The following is a 22,837-nucleotide window of genomic DNA, read 5'->3' as shown; positions in this document are numbered from 1 at the left end:
TTCGGTGGTTCGTCGTCGTGCGCTCTCTCCCTCTCCTCCCCCTCTTTCTCCTCTCTTCCTCTCCCTGTCGCTCTCCCATTTTTCCTCGCGGGATCGTCGAGTGATTAGAGAAGAGCGCCGACACAGCCTACTATAGCCGGGGCGAAGTGTGACGCGACCTGGAAACCCGCTTGGCTCCCTTACGCAGTAAGACATCTCTCTCGGAACGAGACCGTGACGATGATAGAGAGAAAGAGAGACAGAGAGAAAAGTCGAAAGCGCGTGTCTTACGCAATAATTTTTAGTAACCAGCCGTGAAATAACAGCGCCGTAATACCGCCGCGTCGCCGCGCGCCGCCCGCCGAGTCGAACTCTCGCGCCGAGATGCCGGCCACGGCGGCAGCGATGATCAGCGCTAATAAGGACGAGAACACCTGCGCACAGGTACGCGAGCACGCTCGTAAATACGCTCGAAAATGTCACACGTACGCATCCGGATTTCGTATATATGCACAATTATATGAATTAAAGAGACGTTTGTCGCTCGTTTAAATACGCGCTGCCTGGGATTGCGTGGAAGTTCGCTTCTCTGGAATTCAGTGACCTTTCGTCGCTATTTAAACTCGTTTTGACATTAAATACGTAAATACACAAGTCACGTCTAGATTGTACTATATTATAAGGCGACAACAAATGTTTACAAAAATAAATAAGTAAAAATCTCGCTTGATTTCGCCGCACCAATAGTCTATTGTCAGATTATTGGGTGCAGATCTTTCGTCGCTGTTTAAACTCGTTTTTAACATTACTATATAATGGCAAATCCGTGAATACGTAAGTCATGTCTTATAGAGTTTGACATCAAATGTGTACAGAAGTAAATAAATGAAATCTCGCTTAATCTCCATCAAGTAATCTACCGTTAGGTTATTCGACACACAGCCATTACGCGGCAAATCTAGCGCAATTTTCCTTCGTCCTTTTCTAAGAAATTTAAGGAAGATTAAATCTCCCAAAGTTGAAATTATAGAAATTAGGAAGCCTGCACATTTCGTCATTTCTTCTCCGTCTCTCTCGAACGTTTTTTATCCGTTTTTAACACGTTCCCCTGCCACCTGAGGCGCACACGCCGCCGCCGCCGCATGCTGAACTTTCCGCTCGAGTCACGTTCGATATTTCCACCTGCTAAATGTAACATTATCATTAAATATTTCATAAAATTATATATTGCCGCACAAATATTTCGTGTGGTGCAATTATCACAATTCCGGGAACCATTACACACCCTTTTCTCAATAACGAATTCGTAGTCACGTAGCCTCAGTAAATGCTACGTGATATATGTTACAGGCAAAACTATCGCTCTCGAAGTAGGCCGTGTGACTCACGCGACCTGAACGGAAAACTTTATTGAAAATATCGGTAAAATTCCAGTGAAGAAAAACGTGTTAATGACGAACGAAATAAGCTACTTATTACATATTTATATTATATTATATGTCATTGTATTATGTTATCTCTTGCGTTATCATTTGTAATTGCCCAAGTAAGTTTCCACGTGCATGACGTTCGCGGTTTTTTTTTCTTTCAGCCGGCCTCCCGACGTTCTAGCAGGTTTTATTTATATTCGTACCTCATTCCATGTTTTTTCTAGTCATATACATATTATATATTTATATATTCATACATTTATTATCATCCCAAAAAAATATCCTATATGTAAGTTAGGAATTCTTCTTAACATTTCCTCTATAAAAAATCTTATAAAAAGCATATGCTTTTAATAAAATTTTATTTTTTTAGGAATATATATTCCTCTATAAATATTCAGCTGTGGAAAAAAGTGGAAGCATGTACTATGATCAAGATTATAATTAAGAATTATATGATATTTCTTTATATTTTGGAGTATTTTCTTGAGGTCGAATATTAGAGGAAAATCTTATCGCTAAAGGACAGTTTTTTTTTTTTTGAGTGATATATTATACATTTATATATTTGTGTCATTTTTTATCCCGTAGACTGCGTGCATTCCCTGTTCTATACCCTTCGTTCTGTCGCGCGATTTGTCAACGTCTGCGAAAGAGGCATATTCCTGAAAAACGCCAATTGCACGTAATTCGCGCGTCACGCGGCGTGTCGGTCGGCTGCGATTTACCATTAGAGGCTGATTAGGCAATTGGTGGGATGTGGGAGGGGGGAAAAGGGGAGCGCCGCTCGCAAGATCGCATCCGCGATGCGACGATCGCCGATGCGTTCCCCGGCGGCGGCAGCGGCGGAAAAAGAAGTACCCGGCCGGCTCTTGCAGCCCCGGGTGAATTGCCGGGCGTTGCAAAATCTCCCCCTCCGACGTTTTGCGCAATTTAAAGTGGCGAGCGTCTCTCTCGACCGACGAGTCGGCCGCTGAGAAAAAGAAAACGCCGGACTACACACAAATTTCGTAGTCGTAGTAATACCGGTCCTCTCTCTCTCTTTGCCTCGTTGAGGTCGCGCGCGCGCGCGCGTGCCTGTTTTGCCTCGTATATCTCTCGGTGGCGATTGCGCCACGTGGATACCGTTACAATCCGAAGCCGAATTGTTGCGCGAGCGTAGAGGCGATCGAGCTAATATAATCCTCGCGTACCCAACGATCGCCCGACTATAATTAAGTATAATAGATTCGTGGTTCTTTTTCTCATTCTTTCCTCGGGGGTTAAGGCGATAATCGACCGATTAAGCAAACGGATGGATGAAAATAGTGGCAAAAATGTCATTAGGAAATGACCCCGATAGCTGGTCAATGCACCGCGTCGTCCCTCCCCTCCCTACGCCCCCCTCGGGCTGCGTAACTGTATCCGTGATCGCGGCGATAGCTCGAGAACATTACGTTGATCGTTACGTTGATCTTGACATTTATACCTCTCCACGGGCTCGTAATATTACGAGCGTTTCCATATTTAGCTTGACAATCGAGCGACGGATGAATGAAAGTCCATCATCAGATGATTCTCTCGTCTTCTTTTTCTTCTTCTTCTTCTTCCTTTTTTTGCTATTTGCGAAACGTAATTTCTTCTAACAACGCGTGACGCGAGGATAATATTTTTAACACTCGAGAAACGAATAAAAACTTGAGATTACCGCCGCTTAAGATTCTCGGGTTGTAAAGGAAACAATTTGACGCGTTTGTTAAGCGTGTATCAGATTGTTGCACGTTGGAGATCGCGGGAATTGCGAATTGGAGATTCAGAAATTCGACCGGTCGGATAATTTTAATTTTAATCCGTCTCGTTCTGTGACCGGTCGAATTCTGATCATCTCCAATTCCTCAATGCCGTAATCTGACGCAGGCTTAAATCCGTGTTAAACTGCAAATATAGAGGATTTATGAATTAATTCGTAAGCGTATCGTTTTGCAAGTACAGTTTTCAAAATACCACTTCTTACTCTCTAAATCTGAATCAGTGCATATAGTCACTGATTATCAATGGTCATTGAATGCATCCAGTGTCAAGTAGTTCACTGCGGTAATCAGTGAAATTATAATTAATATTAAATGTTTAATTATAGATTATGAGTAAAATTACAGTTAGATTATAGGTACTAACTCAATTAGTGATTTTTCAGTACTTTTCCACTGATTCAGATTTATAATCAAAAAATTGATCTATGGAGATCGTGGCCTAGAAAATTATATTATATGCATCTGCTCTACGAACCGAAATTCCAATTCAAATTCGATAAAAAAAATAGGCCAAAACTCGAGAAATGGTCAGGTTTTATTCGATTACCGTTTTACGGAAGACTCAGGCAATTTACCGAGAGTACGGCTGATGACAGAGAACGAGACGTAAGCGCTTACGTCGTCGTGAACGTAAAGTAAGGCATGAAAAACCGTATACGTTTAGTAATATACGTCAGCAACGATGACTTACGTTTATATTTTTCTCTGCGTTATACTTTACGTCCACGACTACGGTAGACGTACATAAACTCTTACGTCTTGTTCTCCGCCATCAGCCTATTTTGCTGTGAACCTTCTGTATAAATAATATTTATACAGAGATTATACAGATGTGCTCTCTGTATAAATAATATTTCGTTCGGAACGTTAGCGTTAAATTGTAGAGCCCATTAATTTCATATATCACTTCCCAAAAAAATATTCTACTTATAAATAAGCAATTCTCAGCATTGTCCTTTAAGAAAAAATCTTACATGAAACGTATTTCTCTGTAACATGTATTCAGCTGTAAAAAGTGGACGCATGAACTGGTATGATTAAGAGTATGATTATGAATTATATTATACAATATTCCCCTCTATATTTTAGTGTATCTTCTTGAGGCCGAATATCAGAGAAAAATCTTCTAGAATCAAAAGGGTACTGCTAAAGAATATTTTTTGGGGCGATTTGCATAAGCTATAAAAAGACACATATGCAAAAGAAGTTACGAGTATCATGTTTATGATGAGATATGAGATTTAGAGAGAGAGAGAGACATTAAAAATTCCACTATATTATTGTAACGCTTTATAATTCCTACACGAAAAAAAAAATTAATTTTGCTGAAATATCGTAAATTAAAATTTAACTGGATACAGATCTGATTGTGAAAATAATTTTATTAAAGACTCGATATTGATGAGTAACGCTGCAAAAAATGTTGATATTTTTAGCAACCAGTTTGAGTTGCTAGCATTATTATTTCGATGGTCCAAAAAGTTGCTTTGTTGCCAGCTAAATTTCAGGATCTTCCAGTAAAATCTTTCTTTCCGTGACACTGGCGATAATATTCGAAACAAAACGTAACACGGCGGTTGGTCATCGAATTTCTCGACTCGGATTCCTAAGTTCAAACAGGTCAAACTCAAGTTTTCCGAGCTCGCTGAAACTCTAAACGTCTGTTTTCAGAGGTGGAGTGCGAGGTGTCCAGCCAAGTGGAGTACTCGCTGCAGGCGATCTGGGGTGTCAGCATAAGGGAGCTGCATCTGGCGCTCTGGAAGCCGTGGAGCACGTTGCGGGACGCGTCCCTGAACGGGACCCTTCTACAGGGGCACGCGCAGTATCTCACGCCGCCGCAAACGTATCCTTCGATTAGCCACTCCGAATTGACTAACGGCACCGCGTGATCCTCGCCATATTACGCGAAGCGTGAAATAACAGGAAGTGCAAATTTTTCGCGCAATCTAAGCAGACCGGTTCGATCAGGTGGCGATCTGGAAGAACGTCTGACTCAGCTCTACCTTGTCTCTCCCGCATGATAAAAATTTAATGATAAAATTATAGCAATTGCACGTTATTTGCGTTAAATCAATTAAGGCCGGCGAGACGCGGAAAAAGTCACAAAACTCGATCACGGTCGTTCTCAATCTATTTTTAGAGTCTTTTCCTAGCTCTGATTCTCAAGACTGCATGACGGCGATTGGTCGACTCGCGCTCGTTACACAGTTGTTTTTTTTTTTACTTACGTTTATTTTACTCGCATATTTTTTTTTCTATTGCCATTCTCCTTGACCGAAACTCTGCAGTAGACAGCCGCACGGTGAGGAGACGCTGAGATTATCGCTACCGGCCCCGGAACTCGAGCTCGGCACCCCGCCGCGGCTCTGCTACCCCCTGGTGATCTTCCTCACACGAAGAGACAACCGGGATCCACATCCCGACGAAACCGTGAGCAATTTTCTTATCATATCGCATATATATATATATTTTTTTGTAAAAGAGTCAACAAAAATTCGTCTCGCTTTTATCATCATTCATCATCTCCCGCAACCGATTGATCTCCGTTTAAGGTGGCTCTGGTGAACGTCGTTCACATTAAGGACAGCGTGTGCACGTTGCCGACTTCGATCCTGGCGCAGTACTTGAAGCAGGCGAACGGGCAACTGTCTTGCTTAAAGGTGAGTGCAATTTGAAAACGTTCAGCGAAAGGTGAATCCCGGTATCTGACCATTAATCATCGGTATTGAATCTTCCGAGCGTCGGAACGCGAGAGATTTATATCCCTATTCAGATTTACATTCCTTAAATCGTCCATTAATTATATTTAAAAAAAAAAATGAAGATAGAAACGCGCCGGGAGAGGCGACTCGCGATCCCTCACAGCGCAAAAGTCAATGTCACGATTCCAGCAATGATTGCAGCAACGTCGCAATATTGCTCCAGCAATATTGCTGCATCGTTGCTGTATAATAATTGCCAGAATCGTGACATTGACTTTTGCGCTGTAAGGAATCGCGAGTCGCATCGCTGGAACGTTCTACCGCTGTTGCGGGATGTCACCTTTCGAAACCTCGCCTCACCGACCGTACGATCCTCCGTGACAACTTGCGCACGCGATTTTTTCCCCGCAGCAACTGTACCTGGCCACGGGCAACTCGAGCAACTACGACGAGAGCGATGCGATGTCGTCGGCGGGCCTGGGCTCGCCGGCCCTCGCGCTCGCCGAGCCGTGCAACAACAATGACATCGCCGGCGGCGGCGCCGGCGCCGGCGGCCGCGGCGCCCTGGTGGCGTCCGGCCAGAGCGGAGACCAGGAGGGCGGCTCGCTCTGGAACACCGCCGGCGAGCAGCTCTGCGTCGTCTGCCAGTACTTCCCGCTGTCGCGCGCCCTGCTGCCGTGCCGGCACACCTGCATCTGCGCCTCGTGCTTCGGCAAGCTCGACCGGTGCCCGATGTGCCGCAGCCCGATCAAGAGCTACTTCTGCATACGCAGCGAGGAGTACATGCCGCCGGAGAAGGAGATCAACCCGTGCAAGCAGCGGCAGCCCAGCCACGGGCCCACCCATTGGCTCCACGACTGGAACGACCGGCTCACCGATTTCCTCGGCTTCGCCCGATAGGAGCGAGTTATTACTTTATCATTTGAGGTCACACGTTCTGCATAACGCAAGTTAGGGATGGTCTCGGCAGACTTTTTGTTTTAGTAACAGATAATTTCTGCCGGTTTATTCCTATGTAAATCCGAGTTGATCCAGCTATTAGCTTGACAGAATATGAATATCTTGAAATTATTAATGTTATATAAATATCTCTTAAAATGAATGCCTGCCTGCAAAAACAGGAGTATTTATGTTTTACATCTTTATTGTTAAAGAGTGTTATATTTTTGAGAAATTTAGAGACTGTATGATCTTATCTCTCTGATTTACGTTGGAATAAATTCGTAGAATTGATTTTTACAAAACAAAAGATATCAATCGTACTGACACCGATCATATCTTGATTTATTGTTGTAATTGTAAGGAAGGTGCGGAAGTTCGTAAGGATTCACGTGGGAGGCACCAGTGACGATCCAATTCGATGGTGCAAATAATTTTCACAAGGTGTCGCAGAATCACCTACTATCGTTTCTGCGATTGGATGAAAACGTAAAAACTGATTATTCTTTTTTCCGTCAAAATGAGAGTAGTTAAAAAAAAAGAAAATTAACGTTGTTTAACGTTAATTTTTCAATTTTTCGCGTCATTAAATCTTTGAGAGAACAAAATGTGTAAATTCGGATTTTACTCAAATATCCACTTGTGAAATGAATCGAGAATTATACATTTTGTCGCTTTCTCTTCTGAAAAATCGACTCGCCATCATTTATTCTCAATCATTGATTATTCAATTTTCAATACACACATGTACTATTTGGGAATTATTATACATTTAATCCTAAAAAATTTCTCTAATTTTTTAATATTTTCTATTTATACATGTTTTTTTTAATAAGGCTTTAAAACGTTTTTTAAAAATATGGATTTATAAGAAATAAAATTTTAGAAATTTCAGAAGTAAGCTCTTTATCGAGAAAAATCGATTTCGAGTCTGTAATTGAGAGACACCGTGTATGTTCTCTCTTCTACTTTATTATTCGTGTCATCGAGCTAACCTGGCCCACCTGAACAAATCTCAGCTCGCCCAATTAGGAAGAGGCTGACCATGGTAACGAACTTCCGCACTCTGTTTAGGAGGCAAGATACCGCACGATCCAGTTGGCTCGGCGTACACTCGGCGTCACTTGTGTCTTTACATACGAAATTAAGGTATTTTTTCGTTTGGAATCACGAAGGCCTAAACAAATCGGACGTGCCTGGGCATTTGTGATTTTGAACTAAGTATCGCGTTCGTGACAACTTTTTCAATCTTTATAGAAAACTCTTCCTTAAATAAATTATTAAAAACAAACAGGTTATTCAATAATTGAATTATAATTAAATAATTTAAATAATTGAAAACAATTTTGTGCTTTTTTTTACTCGACTGTAGCGATTGCAAGAATATTTGCATGTGCGATACATTCGAGAGCGCCTATTTCAGACGCGAAGGCATAACGATATATCCGAGTGTACTCGTCTGACGGTCGGGTGGCCTATTCAAAGGGGAATCCAGGAGTTGCCTAAAATCAGACGATACGATATAATTACAAATGTTTTCAGTCCTTAAGCAACAAGCACCCTTTTTTCCTCTCTACCCTCCCCACCGTGACTCTGTCCTATCCGCATCATCACAAGGGAAGTTAAAATGACGAGTCTCTTACACATTTTAATTTAGACCAAAAAACATTTCAATCTGCTCGAGATTAACGTCCGATTAACTTTCTCCTTTAAATCTCATGCCAAATTCTATTTTTGCAAAATTTTTCTCAACGCCTCCTTTCCGAGTCCACATGCTTTCGGAAAAGCGAAGAAAGAAGCGAAAACCATATTAAATATTAAGTAACGCCGAAATTTCGAGGACCGCGACCTGCGTTCTCCTAAACGATCGTGTACATACGAGAGATTACAGCGGAAATTTTTACTATGTGACGTTTTGTATATGTAAGTACGTTAGATGTAAATACAAAATATGATAAACGAAATCTATAATACGATTGGGAGTGAGAATGCTGTCCAATTTTGGCGTAGCGAGGTCGAACTAGCAGTTTCACCCTCTTCTCAGCTTCTCGCTCTTCTTCAGACCGCGACCGATCGCGAAAGAGACGGGGTGAACTTCGTAGAGGTATAGAAGACATCGGACACGCAAATTGTAGATTTAGTACGAATAGAGGAAGCACGGGCTTCGCGTTGAAGCGATGACGACGAACAGTCGGGACGTGACGGAGGAAGAAGTGCACGGCCCGGGGACACTCTTTATCTCTTCGCGCATGCACGAATTGTTCGTTTACATTTTTACGCATCGTTGTTGATAATAGACATAATATTGTAGAGGTATATTATAGAGGGACGTCGCGGAAACGCGTACGTTCTCTTTTTCGCGATTGCGTGCACACAGAGCGATAGTATATTTTTTCATATAAGTATTTAATCACTTCGCCCGTCCACAATTCTACTGTTCGTTGGCGTCTCGCGATCTTATATTTAAGAGTTTATATTTAGGCTCGTCTTAAGCGGCGTTTGAAGTCGGCTGCATAAATTTCTCGAGATCGTTCACGAATATCGTTCTTAAATATCAATTGGAAAGAGAGAGATGAACAATTTTGTGCTTCTTGTAACTTTCTACTCGACTGCAATTTTAAACTGGATGTTAATATGAACTTACTTTCATTTAATCGAGCAGCCGCAACAGCTCGGTTGCGTTGCGCAATTCGAAGGCATTCATGCAATTCCTCCGGACTGCGTATTTCTTCTGTTTGAAGATTACTAATGTACAAGGCTAATATTCCATCTTGTCGTACGACAAAAACATTTCAACTGTATCGCTGCAAAGTAGAGAAGTTCTCTGTTCTTGTAGCCGATCAACACACTTGAAAAATTTGTCGTAAGACAAATGAAATATCAGTATAAATTCTGATATTTACTGTCAAGAGTTTTTTTTAAAATGCTTTAAGCATTATTTTGTGATCTTGAAACAATCAAGAATATATGCATTATAAAGTTTCCAGGAAACTTGCTTCTACTGACACTCCCAAGAAGTTCAAAACTGCTTCATTTCTTTAAACGCATCCAAAATTGTTTGCTTCTCGAGATTGTTTGCGATCGTTCTTAAATGTAAAATCCGATTACGAACACCGTCTATTCGTACTATTACGTCCACGATGGAGATGCGAAGTTCCACGGCCGAATTGGACAGCATTGTTGCTCTCAACTGTACGAATTCGCCGTTAAGTTGTCCGATACTTGGTAGACACTTATATGTACGATTAAATACGTAAGTTTACTTCCTTAGTAGGGCTCTCGCTATCGCGGGAGGCGTTTCCCTCGGATTCGCACGTACAGTTAAAGTATTATCCGTTTCGCAAATTCCACGTTTAACGTTTATATGCGTTTAGTGTGCATGCGTGCGTGCGTGTATGTATGTGTCTGCGTGTGTGTATAGGCGCGTGTGGCGTTTTCGTCGAGTTTTTTTTTTTAAACGTTAAAAAACGGTAGCGAACGCATACGGCACGGAGTGCCCGAGTGACGCGCGAGCGGGAGGCGATGTTAATTCTCTAGAAATTAAGACCACACATCACGTTAAACGTTTAACGCTGTAAATAGACAGACTGTGATAATTTCTAACAACGTCTGCGTGAACACGTTCCGCGAACCGGGCGTGACACACCTGGGAAAGAGACACGTTCGGGGGAGGGGAGGGGGGGGGAGAAAAAAAGAGAGAGAGAGAGAGACCTAAGGAAGGATCGGTTGGAGCGGGGGAGGATATGGTTGAATCGAAGGACACGGAGAGAAAGAGAGAGAGAGAGAGATCGGGAAGGCCTTTGCAGTCAATTTATCGTAAAAGAAATTAACACTTTAATTTATGTTGTAAGCGATGAAAGGGCGCGGGTCGGGCGCCCTCGATCCGACTCGAAGCACACCTGTACATAATTTATTTAAATAAAGTGTATTAGCTGGCATTTTACATACCCCTCGCCCTCCCATCGTTATTCTCCACTGTAAATATAATCAGACGTGAATGTCGTCGAAAGTTATATTGTCGGGATCGTAATTTGCACGCGAAGATAACTACGTCGAACCTTCCGAACGTGGTTGGTCGACGAACTTTCGAATTTCGCTGCGCAAATAATTTTTTGTACTTACAGTGTATTTATCAAGCAATATTAGAGTTAAGATTTAAACGGCCTCCTTTAAAATTATTTTTTATCTAGGCTCGATGTTTGATCTGATGACTTAATTTGAATCTATTTGACCTCGATATTTATCGAGGATATGATTTTCTAAATGTATTGAAACTTATTCATATTTGACGAAAGAGTTCCAGATAATCAAGTCTGTTGAAGATAAATTTTACGAAGTGTCTGCCGCAAATCTTGCAGAAATATGAAAACAGAAAATGCTAACAGAAGTGCCAACTTGTGTTGACTTGGCAGAAATCAAGCGAAGCCTGTCATTTCGTAAATATTTGAATAACGTAATTCCATTTGAATGGTTGTGAAATGATTGATTCTGCTCAGAGTTTCAATCTGGCAATCTGCTATGAAATTATGTCATTATCTGCAGATTGCGCGGGCAAATACAAGCTTAATGCGAGCGTGCTGATGCCATTCACGATATTCTGCTCGAACATTTTCAAGAATTTGTCATATATTTTTAATTTATGAATTAAAAAAAATAGTTTATTTTTTCTTCAGATTTTATAATTCTTTTTTATTCATTATATGAATAAGAAATCTTTTTATTACTAGTATACTGCTGACATTTTAACTCTGATAAAAATTTTTTGAAAATTCTTCATATAATATTTTAGAATTTTTTAAAATTTTTGTATAATTTTAAAATAATTTCTCAGATTTTTTTACATAAATTGAACCACACTTTATGGAAAATGCTAAAAAAAGTTATATCTTTTCTAGAATTCATTTGTATGTAAATTCTGAAATACTCTAAAATTTCGTATTCCGTAATATCCAAAGAATTCTTATAAAATCTGAAGAATTTTAATAGAATTTTTTCAAAAACTTTTGAAATGAAAAATTCTTGAAAATATGAGTTTGTTTCATTAAGAAACAATAAATGAGATTCATTAGACATTAACGATGAGAGTAATCACAATAATTAATTTTATTTCTCTCTTTTGAAGCTCGATTCTCAGGAATATGTTACATCGATCTGGGACGCATTGTGTACAGATCGGTTCGTTCTAACTGTACATCCTTGCACTTCCCGCACTCGAAACACATTCGTGCTTCGGTTGAGACAAGGAAGACAAAGATAAGGCAGTAAAGGAGCGCAAGGAGGATGGACGAAGTTTGGAAGCCCACTTTACACGATCTACAATTCGCGATAGGCCATTTAGGTACGGGAAATTACGCGCGATACAGAGAACGCTCGGTCGATTTTCCGCGGATGTATGTATGTATTAATTCGCTTAATTATAAAAACGGAATTAGTTACTATTATTTGTTAAAATAACAAAGTATCTTAAAGTGCATCTAAAAGTTATGATTGATGCAATTTTTTTTTAAGTAAGAATTTAAAATTCCTATTCTAGTAAGCAAAATTGTTTTGTATCATATATTTAAAAAAATTTAATTTTAAATTTATGAAGATTTCTAAAAAAAGTACATTATTTCTTCAAATTTTATAAACACTCATTAATTTTGTAGAATGAAAAATTTTGAAATACTTTAACTCCATAAAAAATTCTAAGAAAAAGATATAGATTTTCTCAGCATTTCTGCAAAGTGTTCTATAATTCATGTACAAAAATCTGAGAAATTTTTTTAAAAGTTATTTATTAAGTAGAAATTCTAAAAAAAATATCTAAAAAATGTTAAGAAAATATTTTCGCTGGGGTTGAAAAAGAGAAAAATAAAGGAAAAGGTCGATACGCGTGAAAGATCCATTTAGATCTATTTAGATAGGAATTAGTCCCTTTATATCTATATCGATGTTTCGATGACAAGTTCAGAAACCTTTCTTTTTTCCCACGTAAAAATAGCAACACAAAATGCAGGGCGCAAAAGGTTTAACGGGATGTTATATAACGTTACAGATACGTATCGCGCACGTCAGTAAAACCGTTAAAAGACTAAAAAAAAAAAGATTCCTAAAGGATTATAATAGAAATCTTAAAATCAAGACAGCCAGTTGCGGCACACGTGAGAAACAGTCGCCGTTCACCGCAGCCGGCACTCTTTTGTGAAGATGTAGAGATAAATTTACTGTTCATCATTCTCCCTTTCCTCCCCAACGGGCCCCTCGGGTCCAGTTATGCACCTCTATATTCCATTTTAAGTGCAGGGAGTAACGCAAGCAAGAGAGAGAGAGACTCTCGGTCGACTCGGAGAGAGCCTGTACAAAGGAACGGACGTAAAAGGAAACGCGGAGGATCCGCGGCGAGTCGCGAGGAGAAGCGGGATCGTGTGAAACGGGCCGCGCGCGCGTACTTATGACAGCGCTCGTGTCAACATCGCGAATGCGGGGACCGAGCGAGCGAGAGCGAGAGGTCGGAGGAGCAGAGCAGAGCTCGCCTTTGTTTCCATCGTCCGCATCGTCGCGGCGCGCGCGCGCGCTGGTGTTGTCCCCCCGTCGATACGTCATCGTCCTCGTCGTCGTCCTCCGGTGTTGTTTGCGCCTCGCAGCAGGGGAGAAACCGATGTCCTTCGCCGCCGCGGGCCGCGCGTGCCACGCCACGGAAATGTTTGTTTTGCCGCCCGGCTCGTCGTCGGCCGTTGAGACCGGCGCGACGAGGGATTGAGATCAGCGCGCCGTGCCGTGCGTCGACTTAACCTGTACGCGCCGCGCGCGAGGTTTAACCTGAGGGACCCCCAGCGTGTGCGCAGATCCGCGTGTGGTGCCGCGAGCCGTGGGGAGGAGCCGAGGGATCCCCGTTGTCCTGCCGTCCCGAGCTGCTCCCGTTCCGAGTCCCGAGAGGGTTTTCCCCGAGCTTCCCTCTCCGGTGTTATCGGGAGATCGGACCTGAGCGACTCCGAGGCTTTCTTCTGTTATCCACGTAAAGCGGTTCCCGCAGCGGATTAATACTTGCGATTTAAGAAAATTGACCAATTCCAGTGGATTATTCTTCGTCTTCACGAAGAATAATCGTGAGGAGGAATTGCGCGATTGGTCGATTTTCTTGAGTCTTAAGCCTCATTGTAGACTCCGTTTTAAAGATCCCGACGAAGATCCCTGCGAGGACAGGACATCTCCAGCGAGGCGAGGAGAGAGAGAGAGAGATGGCCGGCGACAACGAGCTCTGGGTGCAGTGCTTCACGTGCTGCCTGCAGACGCCACGCGCGGCGAGGAGCGGCGCGGGCAGGCGGAACGGCGGCGGCAGACCGCCCCATCAGAGGCTCAGGATAGACCGCAGCATGATCGGCGTGCCCACCAACTTCAGGCACACCGCGCACATCAGCAGCGGCGACATCGACATGTCGATCGCCCAGCTGGCCGACCTCCAGGCGCAGATGCAGCGGAAGAGCGGCTTCGACAGCGACTTCAACGCCAAGGTACGGCTCGTTCGAGGAAGGGGCTTGTCAGCTCCCGAACTCCTCCTTTTTCTCGCTTTTTCCTTGAGCGGTGTCTACAATGGACTTTAAGACTTAATTAAGAAAATTCATCAATCATGGGCGATTATTCGTCACATTGATAAATTTTCTGAAATCTTAATTGTAGATGTATTCTCATTGTAGACACCGCTTTAGTGTCGGTCCACAGTAAGGATTTTAAGCCTTACACCATAAGATATTGATCAATTACAATCGATTATTCTCCCCGTATTCGACTACACCTGGTTTATTTCTTACTGCTTAGGGCTAAAAATCCTCATTGTGGACCGACACTTATTTGTTAGATCCCGAGCTGCCTCTTCTCACTTTGGACGACCTCTCGACTTTGTTTTACTCAAAATGTTGCATTCTTTCTTGTTTGTCACTCCGCCAGTGCTGTAAATGTTGACTTACTCTTTCTGTCGCAGGCGTGCTGAGGATAGGCTTCGCCAACGTCGCAGCAAGGATATTTAATACAACCGAGACAGAGCGAGAGAGCTTCGACGATGCGACGGAAGGAGACGACTGATGTATTCTTTTTGATATCCATGTTCCTTACTCGTCCGACAGGCGAGCGCATTTTTTTCCTCCATTACGGACAAGTATTGCATTTTGTACGACGTTTTTATTAAGGGAAATTTACATTACACCTGGACAAATCTCGTGACTTCCATTGAACGGAGAACTGCCAGAAATATTCCATAGATAATCGTTTTACGAATTTAAACTCTCTGCATTTCCGATAGGAGATTAGACGCGTTGCGTCCGAAGGCGCCCTTGAATGTTCTACAAATACGTATCCTATAGATCGTAATGTGCCTTTTTTCATCGGCGATCTGACGTTCCACGCGGAAAAAAAAAAGAGTACGTACACAAAGAACGAGGAAAAATAGATCGCTTTATTTGTAAAATTACTTTTGTAAGATTTAGAAGATATACAACGTAGACGCGTAATTAGAGTATAAGTAATCGTATCACATAATATCACATGATAATATAATTCTGTACACGCAACACTTATCCTATATTGTGTCGAATATTGTTCGCGTATATATATATATATATTAATAATACAAGAGAGCATTTTGGTGATATTTAAACCGCTATGAGAGCTCCTTCATGGTGACCATCCATCCACCCGGTTCCCGTTGATCGACGTGCTGTCGCCGATTCTCGGACTCGCGAATTCCCTACGTGCGTCGACTTCCTCCAACTTCCATCTTCGTATTCCGAACACGGCGGCGGCGTGGTTCTCCGAATCGTAGACGTAATACGAACGTAGCGAGCGTGAGACGCGAGAAAGAGAACGAAGACCGGTGTCTTCATAGCTTTTTTTTTCCACTCGATGTTCTCTAATGAAGAAAAAAGGGGTAACCAAAACCGCTGACGATTTCGAGCAAGCTCGACAATTGATTTAATCGACAGAATTGTTTACAGCAAGATTTTCAGTTGTATAATATTCGTTGCCCTTGATCTTATATTTTTTTTTTCCCATGTGTTAGACGAAAAATTAAACAATAAGTGACACTAAATTGATACGTGAATAACACAAGTAGGGAAATATCTTTTCGGTCTGAGCTAGATCTTCGCGTTTAACCCTCCGGTGCCACACTATACATTTTACAGGAGTGACTGTGTAAAAATGTCGCATAAAAAAAAAAGAAAAATTTTTCTTTTAAATTGAAACACCAGACGTAACAAATATAACGATAACAAGCGAATGTGCTGTACAATATTTTTAGTAGAAAATTATGGCATACAAAATAAGAGAAAATGTCGGGTATGTTGCGTATTCACGGTAGCACCGAAGGATGCTTGATATTTCAGAGTGCGGATTTATGTACACATTCAGTTCTAGAAAATTAATAATTTTACTGTCTACAGTTAACGACATTCGCTTAACATGATATAAGCATGATACGCTCGATAAATTAATCGGAGTTTAGTCATCCTGAGTGTCCTAAGCGTGCGAAGATGCGACGTTATATGTCGAACGTCTATGCGTAGGCATGGGAAATGAGAGTTACTCCATTTACGTTCGCCCTCCTCGCTCGTTCTCCTCGGCGGTCGCGCGCGGCTTTCCTGTCGAAGGCGTCGTTCATGGCATCTTGGCTCCGCTTGTATTTTAGTTGTACTGGCTGTATTGCGTTCGATTGTTCGGCAGATCTTGTCCTGCACCCAGCCTGGCGGTGGGATCGCCGACGAACCTCACGTGACAGCAGCAGCTCGACGGGAAGCGGAAGTGGTCCTTGACGATGTTCCCGTCGGTCGCCACCGCCGCCAGTTCGCGATAGATGTACTTCTGCTTGCAGAAGGTCTTGTAACCCTCGGCGAAACCGTCGACTACGTTGCACGCCTGGCCTTTGTTCCTGCAATCAAAAGTCCGCTGATAATGAATGTGTATTGGGAGGGGGGGGGGATATCCCTCCCGTATTATTTTTCTCTAAGTAGAATCGCTCTTACAAGCAAACCTCGATGCGTATCCCCTGCCTCAAGTCCTCCTGATTCACGATGAACAGCCACTGCTTTTCCTTGTTCTGCGCTTGCTGCGGGTACACCACTTGATTCTGCGAATTCGACGGATATATCATGTATATTTCAAATGTTATTTACTAATTCCAATATTTATTATACAGAGATAACGATGGGCGTACACAGAATTTCATTGGTAGGAGGGGGGGGGGGGAGGAACAAAAATTTATTTTCACATAAAACTTATTAGAATATTTATATTGAAGCCTGTCTTCGGGAATCTTCAGCGAACTTTCTAATACTTTTTCTTCCTGTTTCTTTATTTTCGTAAAAAAAATGGTTTTGTAATTGTTTATTTAATTGTTTCAGCTAATTCTAATATTTATTACAGAGATAAAACGATGGGCGTACACAGAATTTCAGTGATGCGGGCGGGTAGGGACCAAAATTTATATTCACACAAAACTTATTAAAATATTTATATTGAAGCCTCTAGTCGAGAATCTTCAGCGAACTTTCTTAATACTTTTTCTTCCTGTTTTTTTTTTCGTAGAAAAAAAATGGTTTCGTAATTTTATTGTTTCAGCCTGCCAAAATTTAAGGAGGCAAGAATCTTCCCCTCTCCCTCGCATACGCTCATAAGGAGATTATTTAAAAGAAATTGAAAAATCCTTCAAAGGAGCAAGAAATAAGCCAAACCAAAACTCACTTCAACTTGACAGAGCATCAATTCTTCCGGCGCGCCGTCTATCCTCTGTCCGATGATCTGAAAGGACGCATGTATGTCGATTGAGATACTTTACGGAATGATAAACAAACGCAAACAAATTGCTATATCAGGAGAATATAAAACCACGATAATCTATATTTATGCTGATAATGGTTTTAATTTAGACTCTCGGATCTTATTACGTACCGTGCTGTATAAAACGATAGAAGTCATATAGTGCCTCGCGTCGGAAGAACGCCTTTATAATATCACTTTCGCGTGTCTCGCGCGCACCGAAAGTTTACGTAACTCGCCGAGATAACGTCAGTTTCGCATAGATTCTTTGTTCTGCACGCGCGCGCGCAGCTGGACAATTGCGGTCAAGTATAAAAAACAAATCTTGATTTCGACGCAACGACATAGAGGTTTTTACGAGAGCGATCGCGCGCTATACTGTATGTGACAGACTGTAAATTACTGATGGATCGACGTTATCCAGGAACCTCAAACTGACGTTCCGCGCTATCGCCGCGTTCACCAGTTGCTTGGGATAGTCGGCGACGTTCTCGCAGAACGTGCTCCTGCGGCAGGCCGACGTCGGCACCACCGACATCTGCGCCGTCGTCGACGGGATCCTGCCGTCGACCGGATCCGGGAAAACGAACTCGTCCGTGTGCCTGTGCGACGACACGCCGACGTTCCGGTGCGTCGATACACCCGCGTTTCTGTACGTCGAAAAGTCCGGGCTCGACACTGCAATAAAGAAATACACCTCAGCAATAATTATTACGGAATAAAAGTAAGTAACCACTACGGTGACAATTTTTCTGAGAACTCTTAACATAATGTTTCAGAATATCTATATGAATTTCAAAATTATTCACAATTTTCTATATAATTTTATAATTTTTTTAGAAAAATTCTCAGGTTCTTTATACGAATTGAAACATTTCAAAAATGCTGAGAAAACTCACTATTAAAAAAAATTTTTTTTTAAATTCATATATATAAATTATGAAATATTCTTTAAAAAATTGTCATTCTAAAAAAAAAAACTTATAAATTGAAATGAAGAAGTTTAAAGTACGTATTTTTTTTAGAATATCATATTTTAAATTTATCTCCATAAATTTATCTCCATAAATTTAAAATGTGAAATTCTCAAAAATATATATTATGAGATATGAGAATTCTTTTCATCAGGGAATCTCTTTCCAATATGAGAGATTCCTTGGTGAAAAAATTGTCGTATCTCAAAATATTTTTAAGTTTCTTATATTATCAATTTATGACTTCATATTCTAATTTATTTATGGACTGCATACACGCTGACGTTATTTCGTAAACAGTTCCCGTTTCACGGAGAAAAACGCAATATTTTAAACAGATCCGCGATTGCGTTCTAATAAAACCACTAACTGCACGGTCAGATTATAAATAATTATTGACTCATTTCCCGGGAGTCGCTGAAAAGGAATGTTGATCGACTTGGAGTCGATCTTTTAATACAAGGTAAACGTGCCTTGCAGCAATTCCCTTTTCTGGGGAATTTGCATCGTCCTTACGCTCGAAGATTCTTGCCGCTTCGAGGTGTCCTGTTCGATACCTTGATGGTCCTCGTGATCGGTCCGCCACGGCGATTGTTGCGGTCGTAGAAATACGTTATCGTTGTACGCCTTTTCGATCAATTCTGAGACCGAAAACGTCGTGTCCTGCGGACTTCCGGTGTTCGGAGAATGAGGATATCCCTCGATCGGTCGAGCCGTCTGGCATGCCTACCGAGCGAGAGAGGATTTAATTTTATACTATTTATGGAATTACAATAGAATCGCGCGGGGACTTTTTCTTCTCTAAAAATAAGTTTTCCGCGAAATAACGCGCGCACGCAAGCGCTTGCGGAAAACAACCCGCCGGCCTGTTCTTGCGCGATCGAAATCGCGGCAATGTGCGCGCGATATGCAAACGTGCTCGCGCGCTCGAGGGAGTGAACGGAGCGGCGCGATAAGTGGAAGATAAATCATATTATTTCTACAGAAAGTTGAGAGGCGGCATAAGATACTGTTACAAGTGCAGCTGCAAGCGAGATTATGTAATCTGTTAACATTTTTGCAGGGATTCCCAGAGAACGATTCTACAGGGAATCCCTGCAGAAATTCCCATATAAGTTTAAAAAACATTTTATAATTGGATCATCGCCTCTTTATTTCGCTATTCTGATTTACGCTTTCTAGAACTTTCGCTTACAGATTCTGTACTTTTCCCTCATATCTTTCCCTTACCTTAGACAAATTTAATACTCGAAGGATAGTGATTAATTATTTATTTTGAGTATTAAAAATGTACAAATTTCCAGTATTAAATTCAAATTTACGTAAGGATTACACTCAATTTACGCTCTTTATGTTTGCCAAGAATCGGAGCAAACTAGCAAGCACGTAACTTTTTACCTATAGGGCGGAAACGTGAAGAGTGAAAAATTTCTTCAGTGGTAAAAATTTTCTCCTCTCACGGCTCTATCATACACTAAGAGAAAAATATTTTGTATTTGTGACTATAATTGCATGGTAAAAAAATTATGGTTAAGAGCACTATTTTTGTAGTTATTATTACTATGTTAGTAATAATAACCTTATATGTATAGTTTTATCAAATATGAAAAAATTTTACTATAAATTATAACAATTTCAAATCTAAGTACAGTAAAATATCAAAACATATATGACAAATGAAATAAATATTGTTATGTAGTAAATACAACTGCAATTATAGTATAACTATATTTCTTAACATTTGCTTACTATTTGTACTGTAATAATAACTAAGAAATAAGTAAACGAAAAAATAATATTAATCATAATGTATAACCATAATGTATTGTTAAAGCAGCTATAATTTGTATGGTTAAATTAATTATAATTTTATAGTTGTCCCCGAAATTCACTGTAAATTATAGTTAAATTATGATTATACCAACTATATTTTTCTCTCGGTGTAGGAAGTCAAAGTTAAAAGAGTCGCTATACCTAGGAAGAAATGAGGTACTCGCGAACCGCGGAGGTGACGGATTCGATCGCCGAAGATCCGACCCATGCAAAGCAGAAGCTTGCCAGCAAGATTGCTGCAATGTTACAGTAACATTAGAGCGAGTGTTGTGTTTCTGCAAGCTTTTGTGCTGTATGAGGTTTTTCGCGGGGAAAATTCCGTGAAAATCTCGAAACGCGCGCAGGAGAAAAACGCTTGCTTTCCGCAATTATGAATCCTGCCGCTTCTATAATTCCGGAAAGCTGTTGTAACGCCAGTTTTACTGTGCACGTATTTCCCTAGATATATCCCCTCTAGATGAATCCTCCTGCATCTTGATTCGCGCTTCCTCCCGCCATTGCGGCATAGCGGATCGCCGCGCGCGACTTCCAGGTAATCTTACCTGTCATCGTTTTATTATATCGCACTCCCCGTGCATCAGATACATGTGTCACAGTAGCAGCCCGAGAGCTTAATTCCGAAACGTGTTATTTAAATCTGTTACATTGTTGGGAAACCTTGTCGGACCGGTAAGGGGAAAAAACGTAAAGCGATTTACGTTCTAGGAAGAAAGGAGCGCGTAAGGAGATAAAAGTGGAACGTGGACGACTGATATCCGTGGAAAAGGGGAAGGCGGAGGAATTTAGGGGCACGCATTCGTAGAGGAAGAGAAAAAAAGAATTTTCGAAAGGCAGGTTTCAATAACGCTTCGAAACACGATCGTTTTCATATAATTATCTTTGATTAACACTTGCGTTGTCCCTGAGACATCAATTATCGGCGTCTTCGTTTTCTTAAGAGTCTGCGTGTATCGGACTACTTGGAGATTGAAGATCGAAGATTACGAATTAAAGATTCGAAATCTAATCAATTGTCGCCAGCAAGGAGATCAATTTTCTCAAGAAGAAATAATACGGTCTACAAACGCGCGTCATTTCGACGTCTATATATAAACATTGAATCGACGTTAAATCGACGCCTATAAATATCGAATCGACGTACATCTGTTGACCGATCATTTCTTCCTGGGTTAAAATGAAACGGATTAAAGTTGAAATGATCAGATCGGTAAAATGATCTAATCTCTAATTCGCAATCCTCAATCGATTTTCAATATGAAAATTTTCGATGTTCAATGATGTACGATTTTTGTGGAGAAAGAGCCGAAAGAACCTCGGCGGTTCCGCGATGGTATTGAGATAAAGACAAACGTAAGGACATCGCGTCGTTATGTATATTAATCTCCGCAGTAAAATCTTCCACTCGCTATTAGTGCACGCATATGCACGTTTCTGCGTCTTTCAACCGAAGAACGCGGTCTCCGCACGCATAAATCCCATAAATCGTCGGCAAAAGTATCCGGCGATCGGCGATTAAAAAATTCGGCGAGAGACACGTATCATGAATAATAAATCCGCGCGCGACACACGTTCGTCGAGCACATTCGTTCGCGATCGAACGGGAAGGCGCGCGTTAATTTTGAAGATTAATCCCGAAGGGGAGGATTTATAATATATAATGTTAGCGACAGAGAGAGAGAGTCACCCTCACCAGAATCAGCGCCACGAGACAGGCGATCCATCGCGAGCGTGCGCACGGTGTCATCTCGGAAACGCGGAGCGGCGAAATACGAAGAGAGATCTCTCACGAGAACGTCACGCGACCTTACACTCGGACGGACAATCGCTGTTCGCGCGGACCGCTCGCACTCTACTGATCGGCTGGTACGATTCCGTTCCGAGGAATACCTCCGCCGCCGCGGTGTTGCGGACAGTGGCGAGTGAGAAAGAGAGGAGGCTGAGAGAGACTGGACGGAGAGCCGCGACGGGAAGTAAGGTGGGACTGACCGCGGCTGACTGCGACGTGTGGAAAAGCGACACGCGCGCATAGCGCACGCACGTATTGAGCCCGAGTCGAACACGTTTGGTTTTCCCCACCTCGTTCTCGTGCCTGACGGCAGGAAGAGGACTATGCGCAAATAAAAGGGGGGGGGGATACAATCTAATTAATGCAAGATTCAAATTTTCTTTTTTTTTTTCAAGAATGTTCACTTCTTTCTTTTTTTAAATAGATACCTACTTTTAATCGGAGTGAGTGTTCTATTGAGTGTTTTCTATTTTACCTTTTCATTTCAAAGCTAATTATTGTTAAGTTATGAGTTTGTTGTAACTTTATTCTCACTCTATATATGTTACACTTTAAAGTGAAAAATAAGAACAACGTTGCTCCGATCCGATCTTTATCTGGAGTGAATGTTCTATTG

The 22,837-nt window shown here is 41.5% G+C and overlaps 3 protein-coding genes across 3 annotated transcripts in view; 2 read left to right on the top strand and 1 right to left on the bottom strand.

The window, feature by feature from the left end:
• LOC105454425 (cell growth regulator with RING finger domain protein 1-like) overlaps positions 1-7,649 on the top strand; it is a 28,287-nt gene extending 20,638 nt beyond the window's left edge. Inside the window, exons 3-6 of the mRNA XM_011697021.1 lie at positions 4,871-5,042; positions 5,488-5,629; positions 5,752-5,859; positions 6,313-7,649. Of these exons, the coding sequence (XP_011695323.1) occupies positions 4,871-5,042; positions 5,488-5,629; positions 5,752-5,859; positions 6,313-6,801 (911 nt within the window). The 3' untranslated portion in view covers positions 6,802-7,649. The remainder of the gene's footprint in view (positions 1-4,870; positions 5,043-5,487; positions 5,630-5,751; positions 5,860-6,312) is intronic.
• Positions 7,650-13,427: 5,778 nt separating this feature from the next.
• LOC105454424 (CDC42 small effector protein homolog) lies at positions 13,428-15,452 on the top strand. Its single transcript, XM_011697019.1, has 3 exons — positions 13,428-13,837; positions 13,998-14,333; positions 14,801-15,452. Exons 2-3 carry the CDS (start codon positions 14,061-14,063, stop codon positions 14,807-14,809), a joined length of 282 nt encoding a protein of 93 aa, XP_011695321.1. The 5' UTR covers positions 13,428-13,837; positions 13,998-14,060; the 3' UTR covers positions 14,810-15,452.
• A 310-nt stretch (positions 15,453-15,762) lies between these two features.
• LOC105454421 (protein spaetzle-like) lies at positions 15,763-22,375 on the bottom strand. The gene is made up of 6 exons (XM_011697016.1): positions 22,126-22,375; positions 19,076-19,328; positions 18,032-18,306; positions 17,554-17,610; positions 16,836-16,939; positions 15,763-16,741 (listed from the first exon to the last, which is right to left on the bottom strand). Exons 1-6 carry the CDS (start codon positions 22,177-22,179, stop codon positions 16,498-16,500), a joined length of 987 nt encoding a protein of 328 aa, XP_011695318.1. The 5' UTR covers positions 22,180-22,375; the 3' UTR covers positions 15,763-16,497.
• Positions 22,376-22,837: the final 462 nt, after the last annotated feature.

This window comes from Wasmannia auropunctata, unplaced genomic scaffold (genome assembly GCF_000956235.1).
Source record: "Wasmannia auropunctata unplaced genomic scaffold, wasmannia.A_1.0 LD335985.1, whole genome shotgun sequence".
Lineage (NCBI taxonomy): Eukaryota > Metazoa > Arthropoda > Insecta > Hymenoptera > Formicidae > Wasmannia > Wasmannia auropunctata.
Note: the sequence above shows the minus strand (reverse complement) of the source record. Positions and strands in the feature narration are given on the sequence as shown.

What these genes read in the sequence shown, in the direction of transcription:
- LOC105454424 (XM_011697019.1), top strand. Translation starts at nt 14,061, where the DNA reads ATGGCCGGCGACAACGAGCTCTGGGTGCAGTGCTTCACGTGCTGCCTG.
- LOC105454421 (XM_011697016.1), bottom strand. Translation starts at nt 22,179, where the DNA reads ATGACACCGTGCGCACGCTCGCGATGGATCGCCTGTCTCGTGGCGCTG. An exon ending in TGGATAACGTCGATCCATCA is followed by an intron (nt 17,611 to 18,031) that starts GTAATTTACAGT and finishes GCGTCCTTTCAG; the next exon opens with ATCATCGGACAGAGGATAGA. An exon ending in TGATGCTCTGTCAAGTTGAA is followed by an intron (nt 16,940 to 17,553) that starts GTGAGTTTTGGT and finishes TCGAATTCGCAG; the next exon opens with AATCAAGTGGTGTACCCGCA.